At 42.8% G+C, this 18,757-nt stretch overlaps 1 protein-coding gene across 5 annotated transcripts; it reads left to right on the top strand.

The window, feature by feature from the left end:
- Window positions 1-1,866: 1,866 nt before the first annotated feature.
- TMEM263 (transmembrane protein 263) lies at window positions 1,867-17,977 on the top strand. Of its 5 annotated transcripts, none has more exons than XM_027680409.1 (5): window positions 1,867-1,977; window positions 5,432-5,493; window positions 6,523-6,643; window positions 10,116-10,185; window positions 15,282-17,977. In XM_027680409.1, exons 4-5 carry the CDS (start codon window positions 10,122-10,124, stop codon window positions 15,566-15,568), a joined length of 351 nt encoding a protein of 116 aa, XP_027536210.1. In that variant the 5' UTR covers window positions 1,867-1,977; window positions 5,432-5,493; window positions 6,523-6,643; window positions 10,116-10,121; the 3' UTR covers window positions 15,569-17,977. The 5 variants fall into 5 exon arrangements, with proteins under 5 accessions (XP_027536210.1, XP_027536209.1, XP_027536213.1 ...); XM_027680410.1 differs by lacking the exon at window positions 1,867-1,977 and adding an exon at window positions 2,345-2,412; XM_027680411.1 differs by lacking the exon at window positions 1,867-1,977 and adding an exon at window positions 3,760-3,778.
- Window positions 17,978-18,757: the final 780 nt, after the last annotated feature.

The raw sequence follows: 18,757 nt of genomic DNA, 5'->3' as shown, positions 1-18,757 counted from the left end.
GGGACACTGCTCATTTGTTTTCTGTTGTTCACAGAGATGTCTGCCTGAAGTTATTTCAGTTACTCCACCTGTTAGAGAAACTCCTCTGCCAGCGGCTGTGGTTTAACGAGGAAGTTGGTTCTTTCTGTCAACTCAGCAAAACACTTGACTGACTTGAGTCCTTCTGTGCCATCGTAAGTCTTTCAGAGTCTGAAAAGGTTTTAATCTCCGCAATGCCTTTAATTTTGAGTTACCAGGAGGCAAAACATTCTTTGATGCCTCATGTTGTAAAGTTTATGGGTGATTAACTACTACAGAAAAAATATTGAAGCAGCAACTCTTTCTGTTGCCATGAGAAGCTACAGGCCTTGCATTTGAAGCAGAGCACCGCATGTAAAGAAAACACTATGTATGGCTGGGCCTTAGGGTAAGGGATGAATAGCAGCTACAGGTAAATATCCTCATCTCAAAGATCAAAAAGGTGGCAACAGTTGTGGGCAGGGTCTTTTAGTACCAGGCAGGTAAACACTCTCTGTAAACACTGACTTCGGAGAGTCCCTGACCTGTCCTCCCAGACAGAAATCAAGATCCCAGAGCAGAACTCCTCTGAGCCTGTGTAGTATTTCCAAAGAGCACAAATAATCCATGCACTCTGTGTGTCTCCCATGTCCTGGAAGAACCCAAGGGGTGCTCCCTACCAAACACAAGCCTTGCTTTTTCACTTGGATTCTCCCACGTTGATGCTTTCACTGTCCAGATCCAAACCAAAGAATATGGCTGGTATTTGTTCAGCAGGTCAGGAGTGCCACGTCTCTGTTACCAGCAAACCCTTCCGAGCCCATGCAGCATTGCTCTTATGGATCACATTGACGCACAAAGGAAGGAGGAAGTTTAGGTGGTATTTTGCTTATACAACTTTTGAAACTCACAAAGCATTTCATAGGGTATGTATTCCTGTGCGGCTGAGAGTTCTGTTTCCAAACTCATATTTGAAGTACCTGTGACTTTCCTCTCTCCCTTGGCCATCCAGCACTTCCTTGTCTAACAAACTTGAAAGTCACTGTTCATTCCCATAGATTCTTAGAGATGTACGTGGAGATGTCCCAAAGAAGGGGATGAGCACCAGAAAACTTGTCTTTCCCCAGTTATTCTCATTGGTGTAGTTACCTAGAAAGCCATGCCCACAAACCATGATGACCACAAGTTTATTCCCTACAGGCTGCATGTGAGAAGCTCTGCTCACTCGAATAATAGCTGGGATACAGGGTGCAATGTAAATATTGCTTAACGCAAACCCAGATCTTCGGGATTAGCGACGGGGTTTCACATCACGCCGCTGGCCCTGGGCTGGGTGCAGCTCCTCGCAGGACAGAGCTACTCCGTGCCGCACGGAGCTCCTGCAGCCTCCCCGCTGTGCCAGCAGCACGGCCAGGGCGCCCCAAGGGCGCATGTCTTCACCCCGACTCTCGTCCGAGGCGCTTCCCAGCCCAACCGAGCGCCGCAAACCCATCTCCTGCACTGCGCAGCATCTCGGTCAGCTACGGCAACGCCGTCACCCCTTCCCTCCTGTCCTCTGCCCTACCACTACCCGGCACCTTCCTTCACCTCGGTGCCCCGGCCCTGCAGGACCCTTCGGGAGCTGCCCCGTTCCCCGGAGGAGGAAGGTGCCCCCGGGCCTGTGGAAGCCACGAGGGTCGGGCGGAGGCCTGCGCGAACCCCCGGGAGGGGCGGCCCCTCTGAAGGAGCCGGCAGGGACGTGCGGCGGAGGAGGGGGCGGAGGCCAGCGGGGCTCCCGGCGGGGGGCCCGGCAGCCCCGGGGCGGGCAGGGGGCGGGGGCGGTGGCGCCCCCCGGCCGCCGAGGGGCCGCGCCGGGCACTGGGGCGGGGTCTGCGGGCGCCGGCAGGGCGGGCGGCGGCGGGCGCCACGTCGGCAGCGGGGACGGGCGGAGGAGTAAAGTCTGAGCGGAGCCCGGGCTGAGCGAGCCGTGACCGCCGCGCGGTGAGTGAGGAGCGAGGGAGGGCTCAGCGGCCGCTGCCCCCCGGCCCCGCCGTCAGCCGAGGAGCCCCCCGAGCGCCCTTCCCGCCGCCAGTCTGTTCCTCCCCGCGCAGGAAGGGAAACTTCGGGGGCAGGAGGCGGGAGGGCGCCCCGGCGGAGCCGCTGGCGGGAGAGGCGGGTCCGGGGAGCGGAGCCGCCGCCGCCGCCACCTGCCCCCGGCGCGGGCTCAGCCCGGCCGCCTTTGTGCTTCCTGCCGCGGCTCCGCGGGGCGGGAGCGCCGGGCCGGGCGTAGCGGCTCCGCCGCGGCCTTGGCTGCCACGTCAGGGCCGCCGCCCTGCGCCGCGGTACTGGCGGTGCCGGCGGTGCCTGCGCCGGCCCGGCGGAGACGCAGGCGGGGGTCGCTGCTGGGCCGCCTCCGGAGCTCCGCCGGGCACGCAGGTACCTGTGAGGGGAGGACGTGGCGGGGGCTGCGGGGCTCCGGCCGCAATACGGGGGGGTGTGGGGTGTGGGGCGGCTCCTCGGGTGCGGGACCGGGAGCGGGGTGGGCTGTGCCCTGCAGCTGCCGCCCCCCGGGCCGGGCGCCCATGGCTGAGCGGCCCCCGCCCACCTGGGAGGGAGTCGTGCTCGCCTCGGCCTCGCTCCTGGATGAGCTTGTTCTCTCCCCCGTGAACTTCTCCGAGCCGGGAGACGCTTTCTGTTGGGTTTTCTTCTTTTTAAACTTTGCTGTGTTCAGATGTTTACTGTAGTAACCTCCTCTTTGTTTCATCTATGTATATCCAAGTCCAGCTCGATGGAGTAGGATATGAAGAGTTTATGAACTGTTAGGGGCCAGCCTAGTTTTCCATATTCACCCAGTCTAGACGTTTATGTGGTGTGGCCTGGAAATAGAGGCAAGTTATTGTAGCCATACGACTGGTTCTGGTCATTGTGCGAAGTACAGTGACAACCTCTGCAGATGCAATTAAATGCTTCCTTTTGCTTGTTTAATTGGGCTGAAAACGAGAATTCTGATTCAAGATATCACTCTGTAAGGAAGATAAATACCAAGTGTAGGTGGCCTGCTTCAGTGCGTCCACTGCTGTGCTTCAGGCAGCAAGTCTCTGTATAATTAGAAGGCTACATACAGGATAACTTCATTTAGTATGTAAGTACTGGTTTGTATGCACATCAGTTTTAAGACTGCTAAGTAAATACCATCCAGCACTTTTTTATAAATCTTTCTGTTAAACTGTGGTTGAATATTCTGTAGAATTAGTGTTGCTCCTCAGTATAGAAATGGACTGCATTGCAAATGCACAAACCAAAAGGAGGTCCTTGGCCAGCAAGTGACCAGGTCTAAATGTCAGGCAGGAGCCAACAAACAGGTGGTGGATGCTAGGGAAAAAACTCTTTACTTCACTAGCAAGGGTGGCAAGGAAGTTCAGAAGCTGCTTTATTGCTCTGGCTGTTAGGTACTGTTGGGTTTTGTCTTTGAGGGCCTTCTGGAAAGTAAGGTCTGAGACAAATGTGGAGGTCAGGCATTGGGGAAGTGTTATAAGAAATGGGGAAGGCTCTGCTTCTGAAAACTGAGCTAGCAGGAGGTGGAGGGTGACAGGACTGGTAAAATGGAATTTTCATTGTCTTTCTGAAGGTGTGCCTTCCACTATTGAATTTCTAGAAAACAGTTTTGGAGGCCTAGAAAAGGGAAATCCTGGTTCCTGCCACCTTTGATTTGGTATCCTGTGAATCGTTGCAATGGAGAAAACTTGATCGCCAACATCAGGTGTTCCCCAGAGCCTCTTCTGGAGCCTGGTCTATATTTTAGGTGAGAGTGATGGAGAAATATGATGTGGTAATGTCCCAGTCAGAGTTAAGGGGTTTTTTTTGCAGGAGATATACCTCAGTTTTGCTTTTAATTGTGGCATGTGTTTGTTTTTTAATACAGACATGTTGCATTACGTTCCCAGCTGTGTACTGTACCTTCCCTGCATACTGTGAGCCTGTTATGCACATTTCTTATGACAAACTTGTTGCCAAAGTTGTAGCCCATCCTCCTGTAGCCTTAGAATTAAGCTGTGGTTCACACCTGGAAACTTCTGATCAACTCTTTGTAATCTTTCTCTGAAAACTGTAGTCTTTTTTTTTTCCAAATGGGCATGCTTGCTTCCAAACCAGTCCTACTGTATATGTAAATCTGAATTTTGAAACCTGGCTTTTAAACAGAAGACTTGTTGAAATGCTAGCTATGCTCTTGGTTTTCAGCTACATGCTTTCTACATGCCTGGATTTGTTTTTTTACTTTAGTGCTGTAGTGCATTACTTTAGTGCATTGACTCTTTCTTCTTGCAGAATTCTGCTCAGTCAACTCTCTCCCTTGCATTAACAAACTGAAAACCACATTTCCATGTCAGCTGTGCGCTGAGGGTTATGGCTGAGAGAACTAACAGCACTGGGCACAGTTACGCGTAACACGTCACAAGCCCCAATCCAAGGTATAAAGCAGGGAAGGTGATAGTGAGGGGTTGTTTGTGCAGCTTGAAGCAGTACCCTGAAGAGCAGCCATTGGTGGGTGTACCTCTTTTGGCTTCGTGCTTATTTTCGTGTTTAATTTGGAGAGTAGAGCACTGTTTCAAAAATTTATTGCTTGAAGTATTGTTTGTAAAAATATTTTTTTCATGTACTTGAAATACATCGGGTTCATTCATAAATCTACCGCAGCTGCTGAAAGAGGGGGAGGAGAGCTGTGCATGTGGCAAGGGTTGATTGTTTTCCATCAGCTCCATAGCCAAGCTTCCTAACTGCATAGCTGGTGGACAGAAGGAAGACAGCTTTTTTTATGGTAGACTAAGACGAAGCGATCGGTTTGTTTGCAGTTTTGTCAGGTGAATAGTTCTAGCACTGTCTGCTGCTGCTGCAGCTGTCTGGAGCAGCATTATGCTGCCAGCTGAAATTGGCCCCATCCTTAGGTAGTTTCATTGCTACCCGCAAATATCTGAGTAGTGGCATTGAAACGAGGCAGTTTTCACTGGCTGCTGCTTGGGCCAGGTTTGCTATGCTGAGACAGTAGGGCTTTTTGTCTGTGAAGTCAGAAAGAGATCAAGGGCATCAGCTGAAACTCATGAAGTTACTCACAAGTCTGTAGTGGTTAGAGCCCATTTCTCAACAGAAGGCTAAAACTTTACAAGTTGCTGTCCAAGGCTCATTAAGTGGTTGTGTCTTAACATGGATTAGCATGCTTCATGGCAATCCTCAAGGCAGCACATGGAGCAAGTAAGATTATCTCCATTGCCCAAGAACACAGAAGGCATCAGTGTTTCAGTGAGATAAATCTCATAAAATTTTGGCATCTTAAGGCCATACCAAGAGTAATTCTCCCATGTTGTGGGATTTGTATATGATTCCCACCATACACCCATGGCAGGTGTGTGAGAGTAGCACTGTTCCATCAGATGTCATTAACCTTCTGCCTTTCTCACAGGTGTATGCAGAATACTTTTGTGGAAACAACTAACTAGAAATCTTCAGAAAGGAATATATTTGGTAAGTTTTATTTTAATCAGCTTTTATGTGAATGTACGTACGGCCGTACCACTACCTCTAGAGCTTCCTGACGCTTTCATTCAGGGTCTTATAACACAGTAGCTCCTGAATTAAAAATCCTATTCTAAACAGTTTGTTTTTTTTTTCTATAACAGTGTAAAACATTTAAGCTTTCTGTGTATTTCATATTCTGACAGTATGAAAGTGTGCTTTCTTTCAAATCAATTGGAAGAGTGACTTTCATTTTTACAATTTTAATTTTTTTTTTGTATGAAGGTTTTAATTTATTTTAATGTGTTGTTAAGAAAGATGAGAAGTTATCCCTTATCTCTTGAATGACTAGCACCCTCCTAAATACACAGGGGGGAAAAAGCCCAGAAGTAGTTTACATTTATCCCTGTTTGAAATCTCTTTCAAGATCTGGGTTTGCTTCTACTTCTTAACATGAGAAAACACAGATAAAGAAGGAAAATGAAGTGTGTCATTGATAGGCTGGATGTCTGTTTCATGGATGAGTTCTGCCAGGCCGCGTGGAGATCCTACCTCATTCCATGTGATCATTTAATGCAGATGTTAAATAAAGCTTGAGGCTTTTCCCCAGTGGCACAAGTCACTGTGAATTTGGCATCACAGGATAAAAATGCCAAAGAAGGATGTCTTTGCTTGCTTTCTTTTTTCCTTTCTTTTTTTGGCCAGTCTTAGCATACTTTAAAGAAAATTTTGAAAAACGTATCAGAAAACTTCTAAAGTTCAAGTTTCTGATAAATCTTTGCCTTGTTGCATATGCTTGCAGTACTGGCAATCTTTGTGACTAATGGTTCAGTGCATATGGGGGACTTTGAATCTGCAGCTTCCAAGTATCCAAAGTTTCTTAACCAATAGCATGTCTGAATGACCTCACTGTCTGCACAAAAGTCTTAGAGTTGCACCTCCAGATCAGTGCCTTAGTTGTTAGCTGAGATGCAATCTCTGTTGGGTCTCATGAATTTTGCTTTCTTCTTCTTCTTTGTGGGGACGCATCTTCGGCAGGAAGCACAAACAGGAACTTTCTTTAGGATACACTGCAGTCCCCCTGTGATCAGGGAGCTCTGATATAAAGTGGGACATACGAGCCTGGATCTTAATTGACAGAGGAGGCACTGAATTGTAGGTGAGTCCTTTCACCTTGATGGTATTGTAAAATATAGCAAGTGGTATCTGCTTTTCTAACTCAGATTTTTGAAGAAAGAAATCATACTCCTGCCCTCTTTGCATGAAGACTGGATGAAGTAATCTGCCACTAAGCAGTTACTTCAGGCCTTTGACCTTCAGTCAGTAGAAATACCTCTAGTCAATACTAACCTTAAATCTCTGGAAGGGAGCCAGGTTTAAAACATGCTCCTGTGCATAGTATTTCCCATTCACCAGATATGCACCCTGTTTAGCACACAGGATTTTTGGATCACTTTTCAGTCTTTTAAGTCCCCTGACATGTTAAATTGGATACAAGGATGCATGACACAGAATGTAAACTAGATATCTGAATATTTTCTGCAGAAGTCCTTTGCTGGGTCTTGGTCTTGATCCTGTGATTCACTGGAGAGCTTCTACAGAAAAACAAAAAGACTTTTCTGACAGTGATGTGATACTGTGTTCACTTGCACTGATGTAGGTGAACAGTGAGTAAAACCTAGTACAGGCTGGTTAGGCACATCTCTTGCAGCATCATAGAACCATCAAGGTTGGAAGAGACCTTCAAGATCATCCAGTCTAACCATCCACTGGCACCTGTAAAACCACCCATCATACAGTAGTTTTCAACTTTCTGATCTGCAAAACCCTGAAGGCTCCCTTCTGTGTAGAACAAATTCGATCCTACCAAGAGTGACCTATTTCCCATAGCTGCTCTTCTCAAGCCTGTAGTTCTCCATTGCCTTCTGGGGTCTGAGAGTGGCAAGTTAGCAGTGGCTGTGCTGTGGAAGATAGACCACTGTGATCTGTGTAGTGAGTGAAGTATTTCTGTTGCAATTGTTAAATCGTTGCTTTGTTCATTTAGCTTTGCAGGAGCTGAAAGCAAATCTAAGTGTCTGTCTGACTAGATTATGGAGAGTTAAGAAAGCATCTTTTACCTGTGTTGTCTGCCAAGCTTTAACTCTTTTCAGTGAACAGGTCTGGTCTTAATTGTACGATGTTGTACCCTAGTACAACAGATTCTTGGGGCTTCGTGTGGGCTGTATCTGCTGTCAGTGCTACTGCATCCAATACCTTCTTAATAGCAGAAAATACTAAACCTTGTGTGTAGCCTTGTGAGCGTTTCTAGTGTTCTAGCCGTGTCCAAAACTGGTTACTTATTCCAACTTCTCTCTGAACTTGTTGATAATCCCTGACAGTGTTTTCTCTGTCCTCATAAGATTAAATAACTTTTGTGAGCCTTTGTTGACAGAAACATTTTGGAAACTCAAGCAGGTAATTTCTTCTGGGGTTCTTTTAGGAGTTACATGCTGGCTAGATACAAATATATTAGTGGAGGTTGTTCTTTATAAAAAATAATTTATCTCTTTACTCATTGGTCTCCCCTGAGTGTGCTTTAAAACTCTTGGTCACTTTTTTGTTCCATTGTTTGAATTAAGACTTAATAGGTTATGAATTCTATTGTACTATTTTTAGGATTTCCCCTACTGCACCAAATAAACTCTTTCCAAATTCCTGACAGAGTAATCATCTTAATGACCAAAATGGCCACATGTCAAGTAGGAACATAGTTGCTTCATCTTGGTACAGATATTTTGATCTAATAATATCAGGGCTATCAGTTTCCTACTGCATCTGTCTTCTCTTTCTTACGGTGCTTTATATTTTTGTTTTATGTGTTTAGTCTTCCAACTTGATGTGTTGCTACTCTTCATCTTTCTTGTGAGGGGAAGAGGAGAGGAAGACAATGATCTCTCTGGTGACAGTGACAGGACCCAAAGGAATGACATGAAACTGTCTCTGCGGAGGGTTAGGTTGGATATTAGGAGAAGGTTTACCCAGAGAGTTGTATACTGGAACAGGCTCCCCAGGGGAGTGGTCACAGCACCAAGCCTGACAGTTTGAGAAGTGTTTGGACAATGCTCTCAGGCACATGGTGTGATTCTTAGGACTATCCTGTGTAGGGCCAGGAGTTGGGCTTCGATGATCCTTGTAGGTCCCTTCCAACTTGGGATACTCTATGATACTTTCCTATTTCATAGCTTACATGTTTGCATTCCTGGCTTTTGAGTGGTACTCATTCAGCATTTCCATGGAATTGGCCATCCTTGTAGTAGGTATTTTTGCTTGCTTTCCCGTTCAGCTTCATGTGTAAAGGTACCCATGTTTTCTGAGTTGTGAACTGATACTGGTAGTGCTGATTGTGAGGACTCTTTAATATTCAATTTAGGCTTGCTTCTCATCCAAAGATCTATGATTTAGCATGTGGGTGCCAGTTTTTACTGTGATGTTTTGACTTCATAATTATACTATGAGAGTTTCAGCTGTTGTTTTCCAGGTGAGTCTTCCCACCTGCTTCTGCCTCCTCATTCCTTCTTCAGATTTCAGCTACTGGTTTCTCACCCAGAGGAGGTACAGAGGGATCTCAGCACAGCAAGAGAGGTTGGAATTATTGTTGTGGTGGTCATTGACTCCTGGAAGAAATGAAATCATTCAAAGACGTGCAGGGAGAAGGGAACTAAAAGGTCACTGGCAGGAAGATAGAAGGATACTGACTGGTATAATGCAACTTGTTTTTCCTTTTTTTCATCTTGATGCCTGCTGAGGAGGGAAAGCAAGATTAGCAGGAGAGCTCAGGAGAAGAGGCAGGACTTAATAACAAGGCATGCTTTGGTGGGGGAGGAAAGCAGGAGGGAAACCTGGACTTAGATATTGCTTTTTTCCCCTCCAGAGAGAAAACTCAAATCAGCAGCTCCACTTACTTTCTCTGTGCTTCCCCTCACTATCAGGGACTCCTGCTCTAGAACTGCTCTAGGAAATGGCTTTTGGTGTAAAGAAATCTTTTCTGAAATGTTTTCATTGGGCAGTTTTTGTGTAAAGTTAAAACAGTCTAGTTCTGCTGCTGTCACCACACCATTTATGCAGTACTGCGACAAGATAAATTGTGTCTTTCTGTTGCTATTCTTCCATCTTGTTTTCATGGCATTTATTCAAATTATGCTGCAAGGACTTGTTTCTTCAAGCTGTTGCTTTCCAGGTACCTGCAGATCTTATAGGCATGCTGCTGTCATTTCTCTAGTGTCCACCATCTCTGTGATCACTTGGCTTTTCCTTTTCACTACGTAAACATAAGCTGTTATATGGCAGAGGCTGTTTTGTTTTCATACTGGTTGTCTTCCTGATTGCTTTTCAGGTTCAAGATGTACTTGGTGTGGGGTGGCAGCTCTCACCAAGCCTCCTGAGATGGTGGAGGGCTCCACCTTGAATCTGGTTGAAGAATGCAAAAGCACAGATAAAAACAGAGCAGTAGTTTGATAGGAGCTGCTAGCTTATCTAGTAGTGAAAAAGAAGTACATTTTCTGTGGAACTTAAACTACTTGAATTTTGGATTCGTGGATTAACTTATGCTTTGCCAGAAGAGATGTATAGCATATGTGAATTTCTTTTTTTAGGCAATAATGAATCAAACGGACAAAAATCAACAGGAAGTTCCATCCTACCTTCATGATGAACCACCAGAAGGTATGTACTAGTTCTCATGATCTGAAGTAAATTAATCAGAAGTTCAGTTCTCTCTTTAAAAAATGGAAAATGGATCTGGAAGCTTTAACTTCCATTTAAGTAACAGTAAACAAGCCAACCCTGTGTTGGGATGGACCTGGATTATTGTTCACTCCTGCCTTATCCTGATTACAATAAGGCCACTGAATATAATTCAGTAAACAGCTGTACCTATAAATTATAGAGAAGATGGGCAGATACTGATGGACTTAATTTGCAGATTAGTTTCCAGAGATATGAATTGGTCTAATGGGTATTTATTTCTTCTGTTCATTATGTGAGATGGGAAAAGCCCAGCTTCACTTTTGGACACCTTGCTGTATTCATAGTGCTTGTGACTCTTAAACAAGATGTGTTTAGAAATATGTAGAACTTTATTACCACTTTTGGAGACCCTTTTTCATCATATAATTACTGTGGTTCTAACTGCTGACAATCTCATGGTTTCATAAAAACAAACACTTGACTTCATTAATGCAGTGACATCTTGGTCTCCTGAACCAAATGAATCATAAATTGGTTATTAGACCTGCAGAGGAAATGCAGTTGCAAATGAGCAGAGTTCCTTCCAGGCTGTGGACTGGCAGGTTAGTGAAGAGTCCTGTTTGCATAATGTGACTGGAAGCATACTAGATCAAAAGCCATTCTTGGCACATAGGTTATCTGTATTCTGTCTGCTCTTGCTTTAAGACCAAATGTGTTGGACGTAGAGGTCGGTGAGTCGTGATTCCTCTCTGTTTATTGCTCTTCAGTTTAAAATGGCCCTTTAAAGCTCTGTTTGTTGTTGGGTTTTTTTCCCTCAGCTTTTATATATTGTATAACTGAACAATTTACTTCACTCAAACAACAGTATTATTCACTAACTGCAATAGAAGGGATTGAAGTGGAATAGCTCACTCTATTCTTAACAACTATAAGGCAAAAAACACAATACAAGAAGATGAGAGGAAAGGGAGAAATAGATTTTCATGGCACTGTGATTCTTCAGCTCTCCTATACTTGAACTTGTTAAAGTATCATGGTGTGAGGACAAAAAATCTTCCTTCTTAACTTCTTATGGTGTTGTCAAGATCTCAGAAGCATTTCTGATTGCAAATGCCAGAGTGGAAACTATGCCTTAGTATGTGTTATCTTCAAGTCTAATTTTTAAGTCCAGGTTTTGTTTGCTGCTTTGGGTTTTTTTGCCTTAAGATTGAATTGTGTTTTATACATATTAAACCTCATGTATAGAAAGTGAACAGTGGTCTGAAAACTACAACGGATTCTTTGAGTAAGGCAGTGAAACAAGTGGGCATTTTTTCTCTTCCTGGAATATTCACTAGGTTTTCCAGATTTGGCGTAAGAGCAGAATTTGATCATTGGTTATTGCAAAGTTTCATTTAAAGTTTATGATCAGTTAAATATTTTATTCCACACATTTTCTTATTTCAGTTTGACAATAACCAGTTAGAATATGAAGTCTAAATAGATGGAGAAAGTTGGTGTAGTTAGAGGAAGTAGAATGAAATACAGCTTATCTTAAAGCCTTTTCAAGGATGGAGTTTACATTTTCCTTCTGATTCTGATTCATATGCACTCTTCTAGCCTTAGGAGTTCAGTTAAAATGTTGGAACAGCCTTGAAGAACAACTGGGTTTGAATGTCATACAAGGCTTCATATGTGATACACTTACACCATCATAAAAAGATGACCAAATGTGGATGGAAGGCTAGTAGTTCAATGCTGGCAGGAAGATCATCTCTCTGAACAGGCAGCCAAAATACTCCTTAGAGGAAAGACTCAATTCCAAAACCAATTTGCAACTTTTCATAAAGATAGAAGTAGTTCTAGTTTGTCCAAATCACACTCAACAAGCTTTGTGCACAAAGGCTTTAAAGAATGTGTGGAAGAAGCTTTTGTGCTCCTGCTTTTTGAGTAATGCTATTCCAATGCTGTATTTTCCACTTTGCAAGCGGCGCCAACCTTTGCAACCTAAGTTCATTCGAACTCTTGTTCGCTGCTGGATTCCTTTCAGCAGGAACCTGGCTGCCAGATAGCCTGATAGAGCCAACTCCCGGACAGGGAACTTTTGTCATTTTCTCCCTCAATTTAGGAATGATCTGGTTTATCTTCTTTTTCATACTGTTTAGAAAAAAGAAGACCAAGGTTGTGTATCCTAGAACAGAAATCAACTGGCAATAAAACTTTGCAGCTGTGGGCGTTCATTAGACCTCATGGACAATGCAAACAGGATGGAAGTCAGAATGTGTCAGCCATTACCAAAGTTATTTATACACTGTCGAAGTCTGTATTTACACTTGTGAAATAGAGTCAAAGGATTGGCTACCTGAAGTAATGTGAGGAAAAACACATTAAGATTACTTTTGTTTGTTTCTCTCTTGTTATTGATAAGTTAGTGATGATGGATCATTTCTTGCTGACATCAGATCTGCTTCACTGAAATCAGCTCTTAAAATTCAATGTGATAAAACTTTACTCCTATTTCACCCTGATGATAATGAAGCAGTTAGGTGGAAGCAAAACACTTTCTGACCAAATCTGTTACAAGCTCTGTAAGTCTGGTCACAAGAATCCTCTAATGAATAATACTTAGTCATTGGATTTTGTAGCAGGCTCTGCATACTCCTTTCCAAGTGTGAGTCTTTAAAGGCTTTCTGTATGTACATAGAAATTCTGATCTCTGTGTGTTTGTGTTGGCCATGCATTTTTGCTGGAGATGTCCATGTTGAAAGCTGCTGGCCTAGAATGAGCCAGCAAGGTATTACGTGGCTTTAAGTAAAAGGCTGTCATTTATGTTTTCAGTTTCTGTTCATTACCTTTTCTGTTGTCTATGTCAATTTCTTAAATAAGAGACTACTGTAAGCTGGAAGCACTTTCAGTATTTTCTGCTCCCTTGAGCTGCACTGTTGCTCTGTATCCCTTTTTTCCTTTTTGTCAGACTTGTAAGAAATTGTCTCATTTAGGTGGCATCTTTTGTTTGAATTATTCCAGGCATGCACACAGGAGCTCTACACTTCACACTTTTTAAATTAACTCTAAGTTCTGAGTCAGTCCTGGCATTATCACAAACTCATTGGCAGTGCAGGGAAAGTTGTTCACCCTAGGTTTCATCTTGTAGAGATGAGTGCTGGTAGGTGACTCTTGGAAATTGTCCTCTGGATGCAAGTTGTCAGCAGTCAGGGCACTGGAGACAGACTTGTTCTGCTGGCTCTCCTAAGGCACGTTGCAGTGAAAAGTCAGTGTGTTGACAGGGCTGGACAGAGGTCTCTGGTGGATCTAGATCTGATTTTTCTTTTCCACTATCTCTCCAGGCTCGTTGTCCTTATCCAAGTATGTTATTTCTGCTGCTGACTCCCTCACCTCTTTATTTCATGTCTGTTTCTTCCCTAGCTCTGCCCATTGTAGTTCCACTTGCTCTTTTTTTGGTTTCCCCTGTTGTTTTTTGTGAAGAGAGACAGATGTTAAATCCCATATGTTATCTACAGATAGCTAGAAAATAATTTAAAAAACCCAAATCCAAAAAACTGTGCAACTCTTAACCCTGCTTGTGTTCACTGGCTGAATCTTGCCATGGTTCTCTCTGAAACTTTTTTTTTAAGAAGTTGGTGAGGTATTGACAAGAGAGGAGCTGAAAAGCACTTACCTGAACAATGTTGTTGTGAAGAGCAGAGGTTTCCCCAGGTTCACGTGGAAGACACCTTGCAGACAAGTGTATATCAGGGCTACTGGTTTATAGATGCAGTGACTGATATTTTCTTATGTACTTAAATACCACATTAACATACTGTTTCATACTGCTGTTTCTTCTTTGAAGATTGGATGATGTTTGTGCCATAGCAGGGAGTGGAATTGCAGTCTTAATTCCCTTCAGAGGCAAGGTGCATGTACCTCTTAGGGTTTTGATGCTTACATTAGAAATATAAAGTAATTCTGGAACAATTGGAAGGCAAAGTGGCTAATTCCAGAGGTCTTTCTATTACTCTAATACTTTCTATTATTTTGAGGCTGTGTAATTGTACCATAAATATGGAATAGGAAGTGACCTAGAAAGCACATAGCATGAAACTGCACAAAATGCAGGTTAAATATAACATTAAGAAGAAAAAATCTTGTGGTCAATAATATGCAGAAATCCTATGGTTTGAGACTTGGTTTTGTGCATCATATTGAAATTTCTGTTGGGAGCCTGTAACTCTTGCTATTAATGCCTTTTGGGGACCACTTTTGGTATTTAAAGAGCTTATTTGGCACTTGGACTTTTCACATAAACATGCCTCTTCTGTAGCCAAATTACAAAAAAGACCCTTTTGGAATAAACTTAAATTTGTATACAGGATGAAGAAAGGAAGTGATACAGAAGACTTGGCATCAGTTTTGTCCTCTTGCTTCTTTTGACAACTCTTGATTGCTCTCATTTGTAACCGTCTCTTTCCTGACCCCTGCACAGAACCCCTGTAAGCACATCTTCAAAACAGTAATTACTAAGGAAAGAAGTGACCTTATCTCACGGTGCTCTTTTCGAAGAACAGCTCTTTGTTTAATAAACTTTTGCCTCTGTTTTACCAGGAAATTTTTTCCAACCCTGTCTTAGAGATTTGAACAGCAAGATGGTGCTGCTGCCCTTGAGGGTCCCCCCTCTGTGGGTTAACTCTTAACATTAGGATGGAGGCCATAGGAGGATGTGTCATTTCTCCCCCATTATAAAGTCTGGAAATGAGGCTGATTTGGCCATGAGACTTTCCAGAGTCTAGGAAGGTAGTGGTACATACAGAGGACAGAAGTTTATCATGTAAGACACTCTGGAAGTCATATGCCTGATAGTTTTAGACTCAGTATTGACTTTTGTGTTAGAAAACAGCACTGAGGAATGTCTTGCTGCAGCAAAGTATCTTCTGTTATTTGGAAGTAGGTGTTGTAGGAGCATCCAAGAAGAGCAGCCTGCAAGGTAAGTGTATGCTGTGTCTGTTAGTCTAGAAAAGGAAATACTTATGAATAACACTTCTTTTGAAAATGCTTTATCATAGCACTGAGACTGATTTATTTATTTCTTCCCTTAGGTTCACTAAAAGACCACCCACAGCAGCAGCCCGGGGTGCTTTCTCGTGTGACTGGTGGCCTCTTCAGTGTCACAAAGGGAGCTGTTGGTGCCACAATTGGGGGTGTTGCTTGGATTGGAGGGAAGAGCTTGGAAATTACCAAAACAGCGGTCACATCTGTGCCTTCAGTGGGAGTGGGTCTAGTCAAAGGAAGTGTTTCTGCTGTAGCTGGAGGCGTTACAGCTGTAGGATCTGCTGTTGCAAGTAAAGTGCCTTTAACAGGAAAGAAAAAAGATAAATCTGACTAAAACCAAAACTGAGACATACTCAATTCTCCAGAATATTACATCAGTGGCATTAAAATCTGCTAAGATTGGGACCATGAGAAGCCATGTGTCTTAGACACTTTATCTTCCAACGAGTTGTGCAAGTAACTCGATTTCATCTGAAAAGGACAGAAGAAGCTTGGTTAGCACAGCGTAAGAAGATTTATTAGAGCCTAGATTGAAGCTTTGTATCTGGTGAAATGTTACACTTGATAACTATAGAAGTGAGTAAGTGTATCTGAAGGAATAATACATATTTGAATATTCATTTACTGTAAGTCTTCTGCAGTTTTGGACTAAAATGTGAACATAGAAACTTGGTCATCTCTGCTGTACCATTGATACAGTGAGATGCCAATTCCTGTTCTCAGTGGTTTCCACATGCTCCTGCCTAAGGATCCTTCAGCTGTGTAAAGGCATTGTTGGATATACCCAAACAGTCTTGGTTATGAACCTGTATTTTTAGGCAGCCTGTAAACTATCCCTGACAGCATTCTGCTAGTGCAGACTGGAGCAAATAGAACTGAAGGTGTGCAGAAATTGGAAATGAGTGGGAGATAGAAGTGAAAAAGATTGACAATATGGTAGAAGAGATCACAAAGAGTAAACTAACTTAATGCCTTATTAGAAAAAATATCTTTACTAGGTGAAGTTGTGTAAAGAACTGTCCTGTCATTTCAGTGCAGTTCACAGAATGAGCTTTAGACTCTTTACAAATCCTGATATCTGAAGCTTTTTGTCAGTTTTTACTGAAAATATTATTGCTCCATCTCAGGTGTATTTAATGATATTCATCTATCTCCTGCAAGTGAAAACTTGCTTCTAATAAACTTTTTATAGACACTAGAAAAAAAGATGGCTTAATGGAAACTGGGCTGATGTTTGTGGCTATCTAGCACAACTGTCTTACTTGCTGGAAATTCCTTTGTATAGTTGGAAACCACTGAAGAATTAGCAAAGCTGTTGTCTTAACTCCATGATGTGCCAGGTTGGCTTCTTGCTCTGTTCAAGCAAATGCAAGGAATTTTCACTACATCTCTTTCTCATACTTTACATTTTGATTTTTGAGTAAAATGTAATACTTTTATTTAAAACAAACCAAAAAAGGTAGATGAGGCCTTAAAAAAAAAAAAAAAACAGAGAAAGAAACATCATTCCAGTAATTTGTATACTGACAGATTCCAAATATTGACACACCTCAAATGGGAACATCTGTAGGTCCTCTGCAATGTGTGAGGCAAAATGCACCTGTAAAGACACAGCTTGAGGTTGCCTTAAAATAGAAGCTGTTGATGATCTTTTATTTGTGTACTGACTTTGCAAATAAGTAACCTCTTTAGAAGCCCATAGAAGGCATCTGTTCATGTCATGTATGCAGTATTTTCTACAAACTTGTGTTCCTATGGAGAACTTGTACGCTTACTTTTCCAGTGTCTGTGGTTGTACTAGAAGGATATATGGGGAGACTTTTTAAAAATGAAAAAAAAAAGAAACATATCACTCGTCTAAAACTTAGTCCTCTGTTCGTGGTTGTTGAATGTACACTATGTCTAAATTATGGTACAGTAGTCACCAAATCTCTCTGAGCCATTGGTACTTCAGCTGCACTCTGTAACTACCAACTTTATTTTATATCAATAATTGTGTATGTTGGAAGCATGATACTCATAAACATGGGAACTTGGGGTGGTGGGAAGAGCATCTGCCCCTTCTGTTAGATGCACCAGCTGCTTAGTTCTGATCTGCTGCAAGGGTGTAACAAGGTAAGTTTATGCAACAGCCTGAAGCTTCAACTGGTTTTTGTAGTCAAAAGCTAATTGCATAGAGTATAGTATGGTTTAAGGGTACCAGTTAGCTCTAGAAATGAGCTAGCCTGGGTATGCCAGGCAATCTAGCTGCGGCATATAATTTAGTATGGTCTGCTCCTCTGCAGTTTCCAATGTAGCCATATGCCCAGAGTGCTGCCACTGAACTCGTAAGAGTCACCTGTTTGGAGCACAGTGGTATTTGTGACACCCAACTAAACCCTTCCTGATAGTTTTCTGAAAACATGAATGTTGAACTGATCATACCCTTTTTTTTTAATTATATTCTTTAATTGTTAAACTATGAAACTTGCAGCAAAACAAGTGTGGTCTGAGATAAACAATGTTAGATCTGTAAAGAGCTGCCAACACTTCATTATGTTTTGTTCATAATATATCCTATAGCTATTGCTTCTGAGTCTTGTAACTGAAACACTTTTACATGGCATATGGTTTTAGTTTTCAAAGAGCTTTGTCCTATATCCTGTATATTTTCCATTCACTTATGAAATTTGCTTGATCTTAAGAACTTGGCCCGATTCTGTCCTGGCACTTGTGAAACATTAAATTGTTGCTGTTTCAGACATTTGAAAGCTTCCTTAGTTTTGTGGAGAAGGGCATACTTAGGTATAAATCTTCCCACAGCATCGTGCCCCGGAGTGTCTTTTATCTGCATCTCCCTAGTGCCAACCAGCTCTTAACAAAAACTGTAACTTCACTGTGTAAGTTGTTCACAGACACAGCGCAAAATCCCTTGTAGTAATTTTCTTTTCAATGAGGCTTGGAAGTACCCACTTTTAAGATCATAGTGAGCTGAACGGAATATGGAACTTAAATTTTCAGGAGGAGTGGAGTTGTTTTTGTGGTGGCTTTATTTTACTCTCCTTTTCCCAGCCCCCAGTTCGAAAGGGGAAATGTTTATGAAGGCACCTTGTATGCCTGACTGCTCACTCTGTAACAAAAGGCTTACCTATAGCCACATCTTTCTGTGCCAGACTTAAACAGTACAAACTGGTTCATGTTCACTGTGAGTAATGACAAGAGACGAGGAAGTGGATTTCAGCAATACAATGTTTTGGTGATTGGGAGGTTCCCTGAGATTTTATTGCAAATGAATCCTGTGAAGAAGAGGGAAACAGGTCCCAGGCACAGAGTTATGAATGATTGACTGAATTTTCATCTGGTGGTAGAGAAAAAAGAGCATTTCTGCTCATGCTTTTGTTTTGAAAGGGGAGGAGGAGAAATTGAAACATTCAGAATAGAAAATTAATGATAACTTGGGCCATGACTCGCTTAGGGAAATGTGTCCTTTTCCTGTTGTGTTGCCACTGAAGATACTGTAAGTGATGGGAATAAGATGTTTCAA

The sequence above is a fragment of the Neopelma chrysocephalum genome, unplaced genomic scaffold (assembly GCF_003984885.1).
Source record: "Neopelma chrysocephalum unplaced genomic scaffold, ASM398488v2 Primary Assembly neopelma1_59, whole genome shotgun sequence".
NCBI classification, from domain to species: Eukaryota; Metazoa; Chordata; class Aves; order Passeriformes; family Pipridae; genus Neopelma; species Neopelma chrysocephalum.
Note: the sequence above shows the minus strand (reverse complement) of the source record. Positions and strands in the feature narration are given on the sequence as shown.